Source organism: Coptis chinensis, chromosome 2, assembly GCF_015680905.1.
Source record: "Coptis chinensis isolate HL-2020 chromosome 2, ASM1568090v1, whole genome shotgun sequence".
NCBI classification, from domain to species: domain Eukaryota; kingdom Viridiplantae; phylum Streptophyta; class Magnoliopsida; order Ranunculales; family Ranunculaceae; genus Coptis; species Coptis chinensis.
This window is the reverse complement of record NC_141457.1, coordinates 50268138-50287397: the sequence shown is the minus strand read 5'-3', so window position 1 is coordinate 50287397 and position 19260 is coordinate 50268138. Positions and strand designations below refer to the sequence as shown.

Here is a 19260-nt window from a genome sequence, read left to right as displayed (position 1 = left end):
TTCACAATCTAAATAGATTTGGACAAACCATTGGTATAGTTGTAGTGTAATCTGGTATTAGTCTATCTTGATTATAGGATTACACTAGTACACTTTGTGTGTATTGAACAAGACCAAGTGAGGTTGTTTCTCTTTATACTGACTATATAAGAGAACAAACACCTCTGTTATTATGGATGTTTGTCCTCTTAATCCGGATATAATAACGGGCACTTATGTGCATTGTACATTGCTTTAAATCATCAATAAGTGAGATTCATTTGTGAATCAACAAACTCGATGGATTAGATAATGACATTGTATGTAAGGTGTGATGTTGATTATAGAAGGAATCCGTGACCCGCAGGAAGTCGGGTTGATGATGTCCCCTTGAGGAGCTCAAAAAGATTGTCATGTAAACCCTGCAGGTGGATTTATTCCGACATGACAATAAGGTTGAGTGGTACTACTCAAGGACATAAGAAGTTGATTAATATAGTTGTTAGTAACCTGACTTAATCAACGGGCATTCAATATCTTAAACACTGGGAGATTAACAAGCATATAATATGGAGCCCATAAATGTAACAGGTAATTTGGGATTAGGGTGGTAGTGCAACAATGGCCTTTAGTGGAATAAGCCATTTGTTGACAGACTTGGGCCGTGTGTTCTGAGCGAACATGGGAAGCCCAAGCCCGTCAGGAGGCCCAACCCTAATTTCTCCTCATGGTCCCTGTTGTAGCCTATAAATAGAAACCTTTCTTCTTGGCCGAAATTTACTATTCATCTTGATTGAAAAGAGAGGCAAGAAAAGATAGATCCAAATCGGTCCTAGCTTTGTGAGAAAGAAAGGGGTTGGTAGATCGTTGCCCACACAACGTCCAATCTATTGAAAAGAATACAACAGAAGATCAAGAGGTGGTTGATGATTTCATAGCTATTGGATTCTCAGAGTTATCACAGCCGATCTAGAGGTAAATTTCTAACTAAACCGTGACACTCCTTATTCCGTTGCGCGTGGGTGTTTCGCGATTCGTAGTAAATTATTCGGCGAAACCATAACGGTTTCTACATATAGGTGGTGGGTGAGGTATAACAATCTCTCCAGATACTTGACACCAACATCTGTCCCCAAGGTACCATGAAGTTACTGACCCTACAAGTATCACTCGCCGTTGAGAAAGAAACCTTGCTCTATGACACATATAGGATAGTTTATGATACTCCGTGTTCTCTGGAACATCTGGAATATCCGCATAAGGTCTCTGAAATATGAAGGACTCGATCCAGGGTTGCCATTCAATTCGGGTAGCTCCTAAAAGCTTAATTTGTTGACGAGTGTTATTATGCGATAGATCCCTATACCCCCTCTGCCTATGATGAACCCCCCATGCTTGAATACATGGAATCAGGTCATGAGTCTCATTCTCTTCCAACCTCTTCAACACAGGATGCATCACACGAAAATGTTCGTACCACCAATACTAAATCAATAGATAAAATACAATATATATATATATATATATATATATATATATATATATATATATATATATATATATATATATATGTGTGTGTGTGTGTGTGTCAACATTAATAATTAGATAAATAAATAAAATGAAACAATAACTTAATAAATAAGACTTACCGGTATAATCCAAACAAAGCCACACAAATTGCCTTTAGCGGCTTTCATCTCAACTGTAAGATCTAGCCAGCGGTAAAGGTATGCCAAGATAGATTGACCCCAGTCATAATCCCACATCCTCTCTACATTTGAGACAACGGCCATCCACTCGATACGTAAAAAGCTATCAGTGTATCCGAATAATACCGCAGCAACAAAGTAGAAGAGAAAGCCACGTACATATTCTTGGATCGACTCCTCACCAATATGATAGTCTTTCGACTTCTCCTTTAGCATATTCAAGTATCTCGAAGTAAACCAACTCATATTTATAGCTCCTCCCTTAAACTGCTCAGCCGATAATCTCAAGAACCCGTCTTCTTCATCATCTTCTACCAAATCAAAACCTTCAAAGAAACTCATTGTCGTAGAAAAAACTTCCAAATTTTCATCAAAAGGAACGATATCTCTATAATCAATTGGGATACCTGTGAGCATTGTGAAATCAAGAAGGGTAATCCCAAGCTCACCCCATGGGAAATGGAATGTGTGGGTAGATTTCCACCACCGCTCAACTATCCCAAACAACAATGCTTGATCATTTTGTCCCAAATTAGAATTCAAAAAGTTCCCAAATGGTGTGGCAACTATAATGTTGGTAACCGTGACAAAATTAGGATCCGTTTTTTATTTCAAACAACGCCACCACGACACAACATTTGAAAGTGCACAACGCACTTTCCATAGGTATACTTCCTACATTCATATTACATGCAATACAACAAACTATTCAATACGATATAATTTAAACTCAAATTTTTTTAACACAATGCAACAAATTCAAACTAATTACACAACAACAAACTTGATATAAACTAACATAAAAAAAAATCTAAAACTTACTTGAGACCCCGCCACTCGATTTGCTACGTGTAGGACCAATATTGACGCTAATGGTGGGTGTTCCTTGATTTCACAACGCGGTGGAAAATTAAACCCAAGTTCAATTTCGTCCTCCTCGCCCACATTTTGCGTTCTTGACGACGATCCTTTTTGCCCCTTTTTTTGGATATTTTATAACTTCCAAACCATCTACTACGCTCTTCATGTGGTGAGGTTGGTGGGGAATCATTGGGGGGTGGAGAAGTCATTAGGAATTGAAGAAATTGGAAAAATGTTGGTAATGGCGGCAAGAAAATCACAATGGAGGCGCTGGAAGAAAGTGAAAATGGGCCTGTTTCGCGTCTGTGATATTTGACTCACCAGACGGGATGTTACATTCCGTCTCGTTAGCATAGACGAGATGTTACATTCCGTCTCGTTATAAAATACCAGATGGGATGTTACATCCCGTCTCAATCAAAAAGCCTCTAGACGGAATCCAAAATCTATTCCGAGATTTTTTTTCCACCTTTGCATTGCACAGCTTCACCTTGTTTTTCACCAAAACGGTGAAAAGAGGGGAAAAAACTACCTACATGGAGGTGATGAGGGGGGGAATAAATCCACTTGCATTGGGAATGCTCTTATGCAAATTTTAGACACCAAAAGAACGCAGAAGTTTAGGGTTAAGTTATACAATTTCCCAGAGTTGAACGAGTCCATAATGTTGATCCTTGAATCTCGACACAAAAACACTTGTATGGCTGAGTTGCTGACATTGTAGTGCCAAAAATATCAGCGTACCATTATACTGTGCTGATTCCTCGGATATCGACATGTATCATGATATATCACAATATTATTCTGCCTCATTTTGTACTAGGGTTGACTTCGTATCGGATCGGATTAACCTCCTTCGGAATTTTTCCGAATTTTTTTCGGAACCTAATATGCTAGCCAAATCCGATCCAATTTTTTATCGAATTCAAAATATATTTCCAATTTCGGAACTTTCAAAAATTTCAGAATAACTCGAAAATTTCAAAATACTTGGTAAATTTTCAAAGATCTCTTACTTTCAATTATTTTTGGAATATCATAAGCCAATGTTCATTGTAGGGAGAGAAAACCATGTCCACAACACCAATGTACCAACAGCAATACACACTTGTTTACTGAGAAAACCCATTTTCATTCAAGCAAGTGATCCAAGAAAAAATAAGAAAAAGAACCTGCAACCACCAACAGCAAGCATTGCATTATGTTGAGGTCTGGGTATTTGTAATGTTTCAATCTTTTTTCGTGTGTGGAAATTGAAGTGTAAAATGTCTGCATGAATAATGGATTCTAGTCTTGGACTCTAAGTAGCTTTACATAACATTCTATCTATTGGAATTTGGCTTTTGGATTGGTCTGGAAGTCATTGTATTACTCAATGACATTTTTTTTTCATATCATTGTTATTATGGCAGACGATGTAATGACAGTGGAGTGGTCCAATTCAAGTGGGGAAGTAGCGACTAGGTTATGTTTTTCTTTTGTTTTTGGAAGTAAAAAATTAGAAAATGAATGAACGGTTGAGATCTAATCAAGTGGATAATGAGAGAAGTACATATTTTCGGAATAAATTGGCAATAATATCGGAACTTTCGGATCGGATCGGTTTTTAGAGTTATATCCGAATCCGATCCAATTCTTTTTCGAAATTTTCGGAAATTGGATAATCGGCCCATGAAAACTACACCCAGAGGCAGACTAATTTCGGGTCGAATTTCAGAAAAATCGGAAATTCGGCAAAAAGAGACACCCCTATTTTCTACTATGCATCTGCTTACATGGGCCTTAATGCCTTATCAAAATGAGGAAAAGCATGACTAGCGTGGGCAGTTCTAGACCTTGCACCCAAAAGGTGTTTACTCAAAGTAGTGATTGCCCTAATCCTCAAAGTATGGTGAGCCGCCTTAGGGTACTCCAAATTAGGGTTTAGATTTCTGGCTTCTCAAAAATCAACTATAAATATTCGCTTTGCCCATAGTGGTTTGAAACAACTTAACGTAGCTTTGGCATTATCTTAGCCCAGCCTCCATCCCCTTAGACCATAGGTTATTTTTCCCAATGTAACCAGTTGATAAATTTGCGCTAGGCAAACCAGGTTTCATATCTTACATCTTTTTCTTTTCCGATGCCGTAGTACATAACACTGACTTAGACTCCTAGACTTTCTTTGGGAGGTACAGTAATGATACCGTACACATTTTCCACCATCTATATACTATTAGTGTTCGGATAGAGAACTTTCCTCTCACTTTCTTTCTTTTTTCCTCTCCCCATTTTCCTAACAATTGCTAAAATCAAGTCATGCAACTGTGTAAAATCCATTCCCATGTATACATGAAGTAAGTAAAAATTATAGTTACTTTTAGTTTTTGTTTACATTTTATCTGTTTTTACTAGTTGTCCTAACCTTGAACTTGTCTTTTTATTTTGTAGGATACTCGTTTAGGTGGTTTTTACCTAAGTAATGATTAGGAGAATGTGGAAAAGAACAAAGAGTGAAAATGAGAGGAAATTTCTCTCTCCAAACACTAGTGGAATCTGGATGGTGCGAAATGTGTATTGTGTTATTACTGGATCTCTGAAGTCTATAGGAGTCTCAGTCGGTATTCTGTACAACGTCATGGGACATACACATGAGAAGTAGAGATAAGACTGGAAAGATTTGGGACATACACATGAGAAGTAGAGATAAGACTGGAAAGATTTGGTTTGAATGCGAAGCCCTTTTTGATGAGTAGTTGATTCGGTTGGGAGAATAAGCAACCATGAAGGGTATATGATGTAGTAGTACAAGTTGAATTGTACTTATCTTTTTTATTGTAGGCTGAATATTAGGATGTTACTATGTTCTAAATTTTAATGTCTCTTTACATTGAATAATTATATATATTTTCTGATTTCATTTTTATTTTATATAATGCTCTACAAATGTTCTGTTGGTTATGAGATTCTTGTTCTGGATTGTCTGCGGTCTCTGTATGTGCAGTACTTTTTTTTTGCTAAGTGAGCAGATTGTATGGATATGTTGAAATATATATAAACACATCAGGTTAGTTGAAGGGAAGGACTGCATCATTGTAAATAGCATATCTTCCCTACTAGGTAGGTCCTATATACATTTACCAATCATATGCAAAACACCCCTGGGTTAGTTTACAAATCTATGGCATTTCCCATTTGGTGACCCAGTTGAGTCAGGCATAGAGCCTAGTGCACATTCCTCATTCTCCGACACCACTGAAGCTTCTTACACATCTTCCCTGATTACCTGCAATTCTAAAAGTGAAGCCGCCACAATTCTTCCAAACATTCTCCGTGTATTTAGTAACTGTTAGCATTCTCCCAGGCATTAACTTGTCAACATTATTAGATTATACTAATTCTGTTAGCTTTCTGAACCTTCTTTTTACCTCCCTCAGCATGACCCTTTTTTCCAACCCCGCTGAAATAAACCGTGTAGACAGCCCATTTCATCACATTGTTAATACAACTTGTGATCAATGTAGCTCCAGTAGTTGTGATCCATTTCTCATTTCCATCTTAATTTGTTTCATATTTCAGAAAGTACACAACTACCCTTAACCATGGTCGCATTCAGATTCGGATATGGGGATTGTTGTGTTTTTTTACTGAAATATTAATGTTTAAGGGTTAGACAGGCCCAGATAGGATACTAGTACCATCTTCGAAGTTCTTTAGAACGTCTAAAAGCTTGTAGTTGAGAACTTGTGAAGATTGATGACAGTCTGAGCTGACTGGAGTTTTTCTTTGCACTTCCTACTTGGCTACTTCATCTACGAGCAGTTCATAAACTTTGAAGTATATCCTAATTCCTCGAACAACCAATAAAAAATGAAACAAATTCCCCCGCATGAGGAATGTGCACTAGGCTCTATGCCTTACAATTCTGGTCATGAGCTTGAAGAAAAATGAAAACGGAAAAAATAAGGGTGGAGGACTTCCACAGTTCTACTCGATGTATAAAACCAAACCAGTAAATCCCCATCCCAGTTGGGCTTTGTGCATGCTACTAAACTATATGTTATCCAGTGCCAAAGTACCAGAAATGTGCTGACAACCACAAGGTGTCATTAAAATGAGAAGATATTACAGAAGAATTACAAGGGGACTTTCTTTTAGCTGCAGTTTGTTTGAAACTTTGAATAGGTTCAGCCTGTTTCCCGTCCTCTGCATCAACTTTCTTTTCCAGAACTCTTTTCTTGCAATCATAGAAATATACCACACAAACGACCCACTTCATCATCACATTCTCCAAGCAAACCATGCCAACAACCACTCCTATTACCACAATTACATTCCATTCTCTAGCCACCTTAGGCTTAATGAATAGGTAAAATATTCTCCACCCAACTCTTCAAACAGAGAAAAGTAGCATCAAAATAAGTCCACGTTGCTGTTGTTCTGCCAAAATAATTTGAAGCACCAAAATTCAAGATCATGTTTCTCTTCCAAGATTGAAATGACCATACCCATATTCCGTATAGCACTCCAATGACACCATTTGACCAGGAGTTAAATGGCACCAAGTGCATAGGGTATTTTGATGAAGGTACTCTCTGATGGAACTAAGAATGCTATAATAAGTACCCACATCAACCCAAACACGGTAAGCAAGTTCATGGGGAGAATATATAAAGATGTGATTAGAGAACCTTTGTACCTTTTAATGTTCACCAGTTTTTGGAACGTCTCACTGTAAGTCGTTGGACTCTCTTCAATATAGATAGCCGATGACAACTCAACTGTTGCGATCGTGTTAGGAAGGTCAATGAGATGAACTGGAACGATATAAAGAAGAGTCAATTGAAGAATTCTAGGAGACAAACCTAGAATAGAGTCTAACACAGGATGTGTTGTATAAGCTTCCACCTTCCAGGGGATTTTCGTCAATAGCAAAGATCAAAACACTTTCAAAAGATCGTCGTCTTATAGTAAAGTAATTGATTCGGCTAAGGTTTCTGGAGAACAACCTCATGGAATACCATGCAGCAGTACAATGGAATTGAGGTAAGGAGAGTGAAAATGATGAATTTGAGACTCTTGAAAGGAATTCTGAAGGCTTCTTTGAGCATATCAGAGACTTCAAGTTTCTCCATTGATAGTGCATCTCGACTCAGTGTTTGTTTTCAACTGTATGAACTATGAATTTCGACAAGGAGAAATAGACGAAAAGTTTTCCTTTATTTCCATGTCTTCCATCCATGTAATAACAGAAGCTGACTTGACTGTTTTACACTTTGATTACAATGTGCTCTCCTTAAAGTATTATTTACTATTAATTTCACGGGAGGTTACAAAACTCAAGTCTGAAGCATCAGATGATCAAGTATTACTCTGTTTAATTGTGTGCTTTTCTTTGTGCTTGATATTAGCCTCTTAAAATTACACTGTAAACTTGACTATGTTGTTAGGTATTCCCACCACTAAATTAAAAACACAATCAATGTAGAAAATAAGTTTGTTGACAATTCAAAACTATCTCGTTTAACATGTAATTGCGCCTTAGACAAAGGAATTCGGATGTAGAAACACTTTAAAAGTTTAAAACATCCCACCTTTACGGAGTATAGAGTATAGACTATGGAGCATCCAGTAACATGTTATGAGCCTTAGAGAATACATGCAAATCTCAGACTTTCAACTTACTCCTCCATCTTACTCTACTTAAACAATTGATTATTGGTAGACTGAGGGTAGAATATTTTCAAATTAGAACGAAGGGGAATTAATTAGAAATGTATTGGACACAACCTACCTCCTGAGCCAAAGAATTACAGAGATTCTAATCTTCAACTAAAAAATAAATAAATAAATAAATAAACCTAGCTCTCAAGAGGCTGAGTACAAAACTATTGGTTAGTCTGAACTTTCAAAATCAATCCGCACACAGACCACCTCTGTAATTTTGATTTCCATTCTCAGGTAGTTCTGTTGTGGGATTTGGTGCTTTGTTATCACTGGGCGGTGCTTTTCTGAACCCAAGTTTCGAAAGGATGTTCCAACTTCTCTTCGACTTTCCCAGCTTTTCAAGTTCTTCTTTCATGCTTGAGCATTCTTTCTCTAGCTCAGATACCCGCAACCTCATTTCATCGATTCTCACTAATTGATCTTCTTGTCCAGCATGAGCAGGTTCAGCTTCAATAGAGCCCTCATTGTTGTGGAGCATAAGGTTTCCATGTTGATCCTGAGAGTTTTCTAGGTTATCAGAGACAAAAAACCAACCAGCTATGGATGTGCGGAGTCGAAGCTGTTCAAAGAAGAGGACTTGGACGACTACTCGAAGAGGTAGCCTCTCATTTTGGGCAGCATGGGTGCAGGCATCTAAAGATAACTTCTGACAGTTCATGAGCCTGCAAAGCTGTTCCCTCTCAGAGTCGGTGAGACTGGGATGTGCCTGCATTCAAAATTATCAACTAGGTTAGGTTAAAGTACAAGAATCCATGCTCCACATTCCACAAAATATGAATATAATTTCCTAATTATTTTATTGTTTTTTAACAAAAGTGTGTTATATTTTAAAAATTAGAGACCCCTATATATGGTCGGGTTCTGTCTAACCCCAACTTGCTTTTGACAAACAAATAGATAAGCAAAAACAAAGGCCTCCATGGATGCAGTAAGAAATCCAGCTTGAGCCTGATTTATCTTCCTACTTGCTAAAGGATGATAGGGTGGTTTTAGGTAATACCTAACATTGAACTCAATCAGCTTGAGCCTGATCTATTCTCTCACATGCTAAAGGATGACAATGTTGTTTAGGCTAATACTTGAAATCAAATTAATTCACTTCAGAGATAGGTGTTCGTACCCTTATCCGCAATATCTAGGTCAATCGAAACTATCACTTCCCCTGTTCAATTCTATAAAATGCCAAGAAATACGTTTCAATCTTAATGAATGTAACAACGTTTCCATGTGTAACCATGTCTAGCTATGACATTAAAAGTTGATTTTACCATATCCTAATATCCTATAATTCATGAAGCCTTGTGCAAGTACTTATCCCAAAAAATTAAAAAAATGAAATAAGTTTCAATCTTAATGAATGTAATCATGTTTCCATGTGTATGTGTTCCGTAGTCATGCAGTGAGAATAATTAGAAGCATATGACTGTTACTGAAGACAATATAGACTAAGAAGGTGCACATCTATATACAAACTATTCCTATTTTTTAATAAGAAGGTCTCTAGGCATTGAAGTTGTCAGAAAGCGGTAAATAAACCAGAAGGAGTCGAGGTTAAACTATAAATAACAAATATGCATGCAAATACATACTTGACCAAAAATAACTTCAAGAAGCAGTGTTTCTGGTACAAAACATTTCTTTTTCAGAATTCACAATTTGTTACATGTTCGTCATTTGGAGGAAACCAGTGACCACCAATCTATTAAATAGGTGACGGGAGGGAGGATTAGCCATAGGATAAAAAGTTAGGGAGTTTAAATCCCATCCTGAAGGTAAACAAACACAAGGCCTACTAGCCTTTTTCCCATCCCATCCATCATAGTTTTGTTCACAACAATCTGATCACCATGATGTTATTGTTCATAAACAACAAAGCATCTGACCCCCTAATTGTTTCTTTGACTCCCAAAACACAGTTAATAGGGGCCACAGGAAGTCAGGAACCATTGTGTTATGTAGTATTGACAAGGCACCAATGTACAAAGACTATATGGTTGTAAATTGATTGCCATGGTCTGGATTCTGCAACTTTTTTTCTGTATCTGTGCATGCAACACTTTTATGTTGTTAAACGCGTAAAAACTGAGCCAAATGTCAGGAAATTTACCTTGAGATATATGTCAATTGCACGATATATACCATCATCAAGTGGCCTAGCATAATCAGGGATGACAGCAGCAAGTGACTGAAACTTTGGCAGCTTCAAGTTAACATCGGGAGCAACCTCTGCAAGGTACCCATCCACTAGCTTGGCCACCATAGTGATTGGTGTCAATGGCGGATTCCCATCTACCAACTGCCCCTCATCAACTAAACAAGGAGAAGAAGACCCAGCTTCAGCCTGGTCAGATGATATGAAGTGACCAAGGATCCTCTGAACACAATCAATATCATAAAGTGTCTCAAGTGTACAACTTATGTTTGGGATGAGTAAATCTTCCAATGCCGCTTGGTCCAATTGGGCTCCTACCTTTTTCTCCAAGTTCTCTACACACGATGAACTTGCATGTAATAGCATTGCAGTGTGGAGCAATTTGAGCAGGAATTTTGTAGGTGTGACACCTTTCTTACTAGGCAGTAACCCAACAATCTCTTCAAGAAGATGTCTTTGATCTCTTTCTGATGGAGAAGAAATTGTTGGGCCAGTGTTGACATGGTTCCTGCTCTCATTGAAACTATATTGCCTACTCAATCCAGGAAGATATCTTTTTGCATAAACGATGAGGGAGCCAGCGATGTGCTCAGGCTTCATCCCTCTTGCTTCAACAGCCATGATCAGCCTCTTATACAAAGGTAAACTAAGGAAAGACACGTCCTCATACCACCAGTCCACTCCAATAGACTGCGGCTTAGTTCCTGCATAAATTCCGTTCCACAAAACAGGGTCGCTTGGGTTTTGTATGTTACTGCATCCTGACACAGGCCAGTTAAACAAACTTGGATCGGCACAAGCTTTCATTGCTAAGGAATTGATGCATCTTGAGACAATGTGGGTCTCCTCTGCCTCTGAAAGAACCTCCTCACATGCTTCAAGAGCTTTTATTGAATCAGCCCAGTTGCCAAAAACTTCGCTCAGAAACTCTTCTGTCTTTTTAATCAAATTATTCTCTCCGTATGTCTCAGTCATCTGAAGATGCTCAGCCGCACATCTAAGACTGACTACATTCAGGGCGTTCAGTTCTATTTTCGCACCATAACAAAACTTGGCTACAAGCTCAAAAGATTTAACTCCACCAGGTATGTCATGAAGCTGCAAAACGCAGCTTGCTCCGTCCTCACTAGAAAAATCTTCAATTAGCTTTTCTAGGGATCCACTTCTGGAGAGTAACGGGAACTTTGACAAAGAAATGCAAAAACTGTCAGACAAGTCTGATACATTGAATGCTAGGTTACATTGACATGGACACGTGTGTCCGTATCCGATACAGCGAAATATCAAAAACTAAGGTATATTACACAGAATATGTGTCTGTGTGTGTCCGACACAGATTATTTTTGAAATATGGCGTGTCCATGTGACATAGATTGAATTTAATCACTAATAGAATGTGAAATATATTAGCATAATGTTATATTAACATGTAGGCAAGTGCCCAGGTCAAAGAAAACCTTGTTTAGAAAAAACAATGGCATGATGTACCTTATGAAGATGAAAGGACATTCCTCCAACTTTAACAACAATGTCGCTGGGAAGCCCAGTTGTGCAAATTCTGCCAACATATTCAAAAAATAAATAATAAAATAAAAGAACTAAGTTGGTGTGTAGTTCTTTAAAATCATCTATACAATAAAAACAAACTGAAAATGAGTTCTACTGAAGTATCCGCATGAATTCATTGTTGTTAAGAAGGAGCAATCTCATAATTTTGTTTTGCAATAACAACAGAGTTATCAATAAGCAAATAATTTACCAAAATTCATACTCCTCTTTCGTATTTTCTGGCTGCAATCTCTATCACACTCAAACAAGAAATATTCTCTGCCTTTCATATTCCTCATCTGTCCACTAGCTCACCATTCTGACTATATCTAAATCGTTGTCTTGGGTATACCTATTCTAACCACTAGTTTCAGACTGGACATGTTTAAATTTACAGAAAATTAAAGTTCAAAGAAAAATATTACATGACCATTTTCGACGTCAGTGAGTTAAATCTTTAGGGTCTTAGACAATCCTAATGCAGTCTAGTGTACATCCTTTAGGCTTTTGTCGAGTTAAAGTCTTTTATGTTTGTCATTATGATTAATTGCATAATGAAGTTATAAATAGCTGAACAGGCACTTTGCCATGAAGTTATTTATAATGGATAACAGGCTGTTAAATGTGTATGACTAAAGAGTAGGTTGTTTAGAATTTGTAAATGCAAACTGCAAAGGAGCAGGGCATGTTCTGCCAACCTTTTATTACTAAGTCGATTGTCAAATAATTGTACAGCATACCAAACGTCAGAATAGTGGTAAGTCACAGTATTATGTATCAATGGCACTCTTCAAATGTCTTGCTCCATAATTGTGGGCGTGACGTCCACTAAACGAAAAGTTATCTACACATGAATTTCGCCGAGTGCGAATGCTATTCAAAGATGTGCAAAATGGATAAGTCTACATGACAGCACCAATTTTAAAGTTTCATATCTTCAAATAAAATGTTCAATACACCCCCTGGCATCCTAAAGACGTCACCACTCACCATGTGTCTGCAACAGTTTGAAAGTTGCATAACTCCGTGTAAAAAAATCCAAAATAACCCCAAAAAGTTGTCCACAATGAACGATTCTGATTCAGCACCAGCCCTAAACCAAATCTGAACGCTCAGGACTGCGCTTTGCGCATATTTCTTGAAATCAAAATAAGGGTGGTTGACAGCTACCACGTTCTAGTCCTACCCATAACACAACAAGAAAATTCATGAATGTATTGGAAGTCCTTCCCACAAGCTCATCCGGTGCACACAAACTTATACACAAAAATATCCCACAAATTCATCTGATTCAAACAAACAAAGGATCTGATTCATACCCCAATTTAGCCAAATTCCACCTTCTACTTTAATTAAGAAGCCTAGACACGAGAGAGAGAGAGAGAGAGAGAGAGAGAGAGAGAGAGAGAGAGAGAGAGAGAGATTACCCAAGAGTAGCGGCAGCTTTCGAAGAAGTAATCATGGTGAGCGTGAGCCTTGAGGGTGAGCAAAAACCTGATAAAGAAAATAAAGAGTGAGTATCAATGTAAACTACACGCAAAAAGTATAGCCGGAAAAAAAAAATGGTCAGAGTCCTAGGCACCATGACTGAACAAAGGCATGGATGGTTGTGAAATGTTAATTTCAGTGATGGAAGTCCAATGCATATAGAAGTGGTTAGATTAAGAAGAATTAGAAGGCTAAAGAAATAGAACATGATAGATTAAGAAAGTAGCGTCAAGTTTAGTATATGAGCAAGCTTCAACTCATTTAACGAAAACAACAACACACACTTTCCTAATACAAGGAAAATGTGCAAGCAGGCCTTAATTATACATATCATGGATATTTTCTAGTATTGCATGCTAAACTTTTAACACTGAAATAAATACAATGTCAAATTCCTCAAGTAGTAAACAGAATGCCAAAATATTATATAAATAAAAAAATAAAATAAATAAAATAAAGTGGGGATTTGAAGAAAGTAGTGCCTGTAGATAATTTGGATTGAAGAGAGCTCTGTAGATTTAATGATTTAAACAAGTCAAAAGGAAGTTTTATTTAGCTCAGGTTAAAAGTAACAGAAGTTAGCTGAGATGTAGGAAGGGTTTCCTACAGCTCTCTCCCTAGTGGCTCCCACGCTCATTTCTGAGCCTAACACGTTTCATCGAATTATTATTAGGAAAGATTCAGTTACTTATTATTAATCTTCTTATTATATATATAAATTGTGAGGGTAAACCAGTCATTACGTGTTTGCTTCCTTGATTCAGGTTTTACTCAATCTTTTAATTTCTAGGAAAACGCCAAAATGGTCTTCTTCGTCTTCAGATAGCTACTATTAAGTGAAAAACTAGGTATTGCAATCCGATTTCGTGATATTGATACAACATAAATGTAAAAGTGCTTGAGCATAATAATTCTTTCTTCATTTTTATATTATTGTTACTGGGTTTCACTGCTTATCATATATATATATATATCAATTAAAGTCTTGTCTCCCATAATATCTAGTCAGCCAATTTTATAAATCATTAATGTTTTAGGAAATGAAATTTGCTCAAGTGTAAGAATTAGGTGTTACCTGCGGTAATTTTATCTCTTTCCATGGATTCTATTGCACACTTTGGTTGAATGCCATGAATTTTTAATTTGTGTGCATGCCTGTCAATGTCCATTAATTTAGTGTTTACAAATGAATAACCATTAGTCTATATGTCAGTTTTGCTCATGGATTCCTTTGTTTTCTATTATTTTTCCCTTGTCATTTTGAGTGTTGTGCTGGCATTTGCTCATCTTCCTTTTCTTACACCTTTGTTTTTCCCCTTCAGAACCAATTTGACCCAATACTTGATGTGAAAACAGGTGATGATTTTATCCCAACAATTTGACCCATGCTTTATAGTTCAGTTGGTTGCCATTTTGGTTTTGTTAGTAAGTGAGCTTTAGACTGACTTGCATTTTCTCTGTATTAAAATTCCCACAGAAGGAGCATAAAGGACCAAGACTTTGGGGGGATGGATGTATTGTGCTGTCTTGACTGTGAAGTAAGTGATTTTGAATTTGTGCTATTGCCATTTGATCTCTATACATATTCTAATTTTCCTATTTGACCACTTGCAGCTCTACTGTCGTAACAGTTGCAACTCTTCGAATATTTGGACCGGAGATTGCTGAAATTCCATTGGTTGCTGCCACCAGTGATAACCAAGGACTGGTGAGGCCAATTAAGCTGCAGACAATCATCTTTTTTAGCTTATTGTTTTCTTATTCTTTATATTCTATTTTCAAATATTTGCTGCCAATTATACTAAAAAAGTAGCTCTGGGTTGATTAAGCTAATTTTACTTTAGCGATAAAAAAAAATGCTCGCTGCTGCTGAGAACCACTTCAATTTTTTAAGAATAAGCTCCAGACTCATCTTGAGACTTTTCTTTAGAATCTTTCAATTTCCTGAACTCCAAATGCTTTCAGGCAAAAATATAATCAAGAAAGTCCTTAGCACTATTTTCTTGTATCTCGTGATCCCGGTTCATAATACTTGTGCAATTATCTTGTTCTTATAGCTTTCCTGGAGAATGAGCAATGTCTTGGTTTCTGAACACAAGTAATGCTAATGAACTTCCCTCTAAAAAGAAGCACTAGCTACTTTTGGGATAATGTTTTATGTGCTTGGGCAAGATGAAAAGTGCAGCTTTAAAATATTTTTATTTTTGGAATCATGAAACCATGTCTTTCACCAGGGTAGCTTGGTGCTACCTTAGCCCTCATGTTAATGTCAGAAGGAATATCTTTTTATCCTAAAAACTTTTTAGTGGTCAACCATATCAGTAATTGATTATTTAGTATGATGCATGTTTTTATACTTAATATATTTACATTGTATCGTTCAATTTTAATTCTAGATACTATCATCTGTTTTATTTATCATTTCTTTGTGCCTGTACACATCTATTTCGATATAGTGTTTTGCTTCTGTGTGAGCTTCTATTTCTTGTAAAAACTATCTGAAGGATGTCGTCATTTCTTCAAGGTCCTGCTCAATTGCTCATATAATGCTACTTCTTAACAGGGCTATTTCCAATCATTATTTACATGCATTGAGAGACTGCTAGGGTTCCTTAATGTGAAAAAATTAGTGCTCCCATCTGCTGAAGAATCAAAATCAATATGGACTGACAAGTTTGGTTTCAAAAAGATATTCCTGGATCAGGTGATTAGTGAATACGAGGAAAAACATGGAAATATGTATATATACCTTTTTTCTTGTTTTAGGTGTTCTTTATACTAAAAAATGAATTTCATCTTGTGTTTTCTTTTGCAGGTGAGCGAGTACAGAAATAATTATCAGATGATGACCTTTCATGGGACATCTATGCTGCAGAGACCGGTACCCAAATGTCGAGTTGTTGACACATCAAATGTGAGAAGCTGACGTAGTGTTCCGAAAATGTCTGTTAATTTGCATTGTTTTTCATATGAATATATAGAGAAGCGATCTGTATAGGTGCTGTACAGAAAGGACGTCATTCTTAGCTTCATCCATCAAGCGATTGTATTAATTCAATGTTAGAAGAAAGTGGTAGCTGTGTCAGTTGCCGAAAATATAGAATGGGAAGTCCCAAGTTTTGATTTTTTTTTTTTCGTTACAAGAGCCGTATTGCTCTTCCGTGTTTTAGCTGGAATGTTTTTGTTCCTTATTTCCTACCGTGAAATTAGTTTAATCAATATTTTTGAGTATTAAATTATTAATAAAGAGTTGTTGAAGGGTTAAGTTCGTATCTAACAGGAACCGTTATATTGGAGTTTGTTTAGCTTTTGAGAGCTTGCATATGTCGAACTGAAGAGAAAAGGTCAGTAATGCCTGCTGATAAACATGGTCTTTGAGACCCGTATCCTGCTCATAAATGTCTTTCTTATTTAACTTGATGAGATTGTTTTGAATGCTATTTGTTCTTCTCCAGTGTGAGAGGGAGTATCATGTTGGTTGTCATAAGGAACACAAGATGGCAGATCTAAAGGTTTGTGCATGATTGTTCTTTCTCATTTCATCTAAATAAATAGTTTGTGGCTATCTGGCTTTTAAGCACGTGCAGCTATCTGTCGGTACTATATATTGTATAATGTCTCTTTATAACTGGAATTGCCAAAAGGGAAGTGGTTTTGTTGCACAGACTGCAACAGGATCCATACTGCTTTACAAAAGTTGGTTGCTCATGGCCCAGAGAAGCTCCCTGATTCATTCCTCAAAGTTATGCTGAAGAAGCAACAGGAGAAATGTCCAGATAATGTTGCTGGTTTTGATGTAAGTTGGAGAATTCTTAGTGGCAAGATGGCTTCTCTTGAGAATAAATTGTTGCTTTAAAGCTGTGACAATCCTCCATGTAAGTAGTTCTTACGATTCTATGGTTCTTTGGTTAGAATTTTCTGATTGAGAAGTGTCTCAATTGGTGCATGCTAGTTACGTACATGTTGCAGGCCTTTGTTTGCCTTTTGTAAAAGCAAATTAAACATGACCAATGAAGCCTCAACTCCATGAACTAGTTCATAGGGCTGAACTGAAACCAATTGTATTGGACAGTAAACTTGATGGCTTGTAAGGCATGTTTGACCTTTCATTACACTAAGTACCCACACTTTAGATGATTTTGGACTAGCTTTAGAGTTAAAGTATGACTATGTTGAACTTGAGTATGGGAATGTTGGTCTATCTCTAGCTATGATTATAACCATTTAATGAAGGAGTACGCTTTGGTAAAGACTAATGAGGGTTTTGGTTGTTGTGTACCTAGGAAGCACGGATACCAATACGCGACACGCATACGACACGACACAGATACGCAGACACGGCATTTTTCAAAAATATAGGACACGGATACGTCATGGACATGTTTGAATAATATATATATAAATATTATATAATTGATCATTTTTCACCAAATTCAAATTAAAATGACAATTCTACTTCATAAAATGACCAATTCAAACACATTAAGCAGCAACTTACATGTATAACTTGGATTCACTTCATCTTTCTTCTCTTGCATCTCTTCTTAATTTGGATTTTATTTCACTTGTTTTTTTTGTTGAAATTCCAAAAAAATTTCTTGTATGTGTGAGATTACTGTCCCCCGCGTATCCCCTGCGTGTCGGAAATTAAAAAATTAATTATAAAATCGGATACTCCAAGTCGCGTATCCGACACGTATCGGACGCATATCGGGGCGTATCCGTGTCCGGATACTTCACCCTTAGGGATGTATCGGTGCTTCATAGTTGTGTACCATGCATGGTAAAGACTAGCAAGTACATTCTGCAAGATTTATCATATAAGTACTAGCTGTGACAAAACATTGTGTGCATGAATGTTACTACGAGTCAGTCTACAGATACTTGTGATCACTTATTATCCTTATCTGCCACCTGATTTGGGCTTGAAAATTGATGCATTTACTTCATGCATGATTGTCATTTTTATGTACATACCACATGTTGTGGCTTATGTTAGCTAATATTATTGACAAGTTGGTCTTCTGTACGAAGTTTAAATATTACTTCATCTTTTGTTTTTTACAGGCTTGGTGATTATGAAGAAATTAGTGTTCAGAGGAGTTGTTGGTGGACTGGTTGGAGATGGATATAAAGTCTTGAGAGGTTCGTGTAGGGTTTCGTTAAGTTGTTTGGTTGTTTGGTTAGAAGTTGATTCTAAAACTTACTAGCCTATTGTAATGCTATGATACATCTGTTATGGGGTTGGTTTGTGTGCATGAAGGTGAAAATCTCCATAACTACTGTTGGAAATGCTTATGTAATTTTTCTCCCTCATTAATAAAATTTTACTTGTCAAAACAGCAATTGGTTGAAGTTATAGAGCTTTATTGAAATGGTTATGTAGTGATTGTTATAGTTTTCGATGAATGCAAGAAATCAGTCAATTTTTTTGTAGAGCAAAAGCAGGTGTGTGTCCCAAAAGAAAACGTCCAGCAAAAGCAATATATCTATATATATTTTTTAAAAATTAATAAAACAAGAGTAACGGATAGAAATCTGTGACAAATAATATTTACTAACACTTTTATTAGTTGCGAACAAAACATGTACAAAATTAGTAAGCGTTACTAATAAATTGTAACGATTGATAAGGCTGAAATTAATTTCAGTAACACTTGATAACCATTGGTAAATTATCTAACAGATATTAAACGTTACTAATGTCTGTTATTGTCATTTGTCACGCAATTGGGTCAACACAAAATAACCGTTACTAATATTTTTTGCAACAGAAGTATATCCGTTACTAATATGTTGCTATGGTGTAGTGATGTT

At 36.7% G+C, this 19260-nt stretch overlaps 2 protein-coding genes, 1 long non-coding RNA gene and 1 pseudogene across 13 annotated transcripts; 2 read left to right on the top strand and 2 right to left on the bottom strand.

Annotated features, from left to right (window-relative positions):
- The first annotated feature begins 4357 nt into the window (after positions 1-4357).
- LOC147516415 (uncharacterized) lies at positions 4358-5489 on the top strand. Its single transcript, XR_015211023.1, has 2 exons — positions 4358-4885; positions 4980-5489. It is a non-coding gene; the product is annotated as an uncharacterized LOC147516415 (long non-coding RNA).
- Positions 5490-6442: 953 nt separating this feature from the next.
- On the bottom strand, positions 6443-7801 carry LOC147516414 (uncharacterized; annotated as a pseudogene).
- Positions 7802-8255: 454 nt separating this feature from the next.
- On the bottom strand, positions 8256-14125 carry LOC147516413 (Phototropic-responsive NPH3 family protein). Of its 4 annotated transcripts, none has more exons than XM_086589005.1 (5): positions 13926-14125; positions 13383-13449; positions 11896-11965; positions 10363-11589; positions 8256-8961 (listed from the first exon to the last, which is right to left on the bottom strand). In XM_086589005.1, exons 2-5 carry the CDS (start codon positions 13415-13417, stop codon positions 8443-8445), a joined length of 1851 nt encoding a protein of 616 aa, XP_086445131.1. In that variant the 5' UTR covers positions 13418-13449; positions 13926-14125; the 3' UTR covers positions 8256-8442. The 4 variants fall into 4 exon arrangements, with proteins under 4 accessions (XP_086445131.1, XP_086445130.1, XP_086445129.1 ...); XM_086589004.1 differs by lacking the exon at positions 13926-14125 and adding an exon at positions 13538-13737; XM_086589003.1 differs by lacking the exon at positions 13926-14125 and having other exon boundaries at positions 13383-13787.
- Positions 14126-14167: 42 nt separating this feature from the next.
- On the top strand, positions 14168-18783 carry LOC147516412 (increased DNA methylation 1-like). 8 transcript variants are annotated; one of them, XM_086589010.1, is made up of 10 exons: positions 14168-14291; positions 14766-14799; positions 14921-14981; positions 15058-15151; positions 16007-16147; positions 16259-16357; positions 16442-16787; positions 16899-16955; positions 17109-17318; positions 18511-18783. In XM_086589010.1, exons 3-7 carry the CDS (start codon positions 14956-14958, stop codon positions 16505-16507), a joined length of 426 nt encoding a protein of 141 aa, XP_086445136.1. In that variant the 5' UTR covers positions 14168-14291; positions 14766-14799; positions 14921-14955; the 3' UTR covers positions 16508-16787; positions 16899-16955; positions 17109-17318; positions 18511-18783. The 8 variants fall into 8 exon arrangements, with proteins under 8 accessions (XP_086445136.1, XP_086445133.1, XP_086445140.1 ...); XM_086589014.1 differs by having other exon boundaries at positions 14169-14291; positions 16724-16787; positions 17088-17318; XM_086589007.1 differs by having other exon boundaries at positions 16899-17318.
- Positions 18784-19260: the final 477 nt, after the last annotated feature.

What these genes read in the sequence shown, in the direction of transcription:
- LOC147516413 (XM_086589003.1), bottom strand. Translation starts at nt 13,651, where the DNA reads ATGTTCTATTTCTTTAGCCTTCTAATTCTTCTTAATCTAACCACTTCT. An exon ending in TGTCCTTTCATCTTCATAAG is followed by an intron (nt 11,590 to 11,895) that starts GTACATCATGCC and finishes TCTTTGTCAAAG; the next exon opens with TTCCCGTTACTCTCCAGAAG. An exon ending in CAATTGACATATATCTCAAG is followed by an intron (nt 8,962 to 10,362) that starts GTAAATTTCCTG and finishes TTTTGAATGCAG; the next exon opens with GCACATCCCAGTCTCACCGA.
- LOC147516412 (XM_086589010.1), top strand. Translation starts at nt 14,956, where the DNA reads ATGTATTGTGCTGTCTTGACTGTGAA. An exon ending in CCAGTGATAACCAAGGACTG is followed by an intron (nt 15,152 to 16,006) that starts GTGAGGCCAATT and finishes ACTTCTTAACAG; the next exon opens with GGCTATTTCCAATCATTATT. An exon ending in GAGTTGTTGACACATCAAAT is followed by an intron (nt 16,358 to 16,441) that starts GTGAGAAGCTGA and finishes CGATCTGTATAG; the next exon opens with GTGCTGTACAGAAAGGACGT.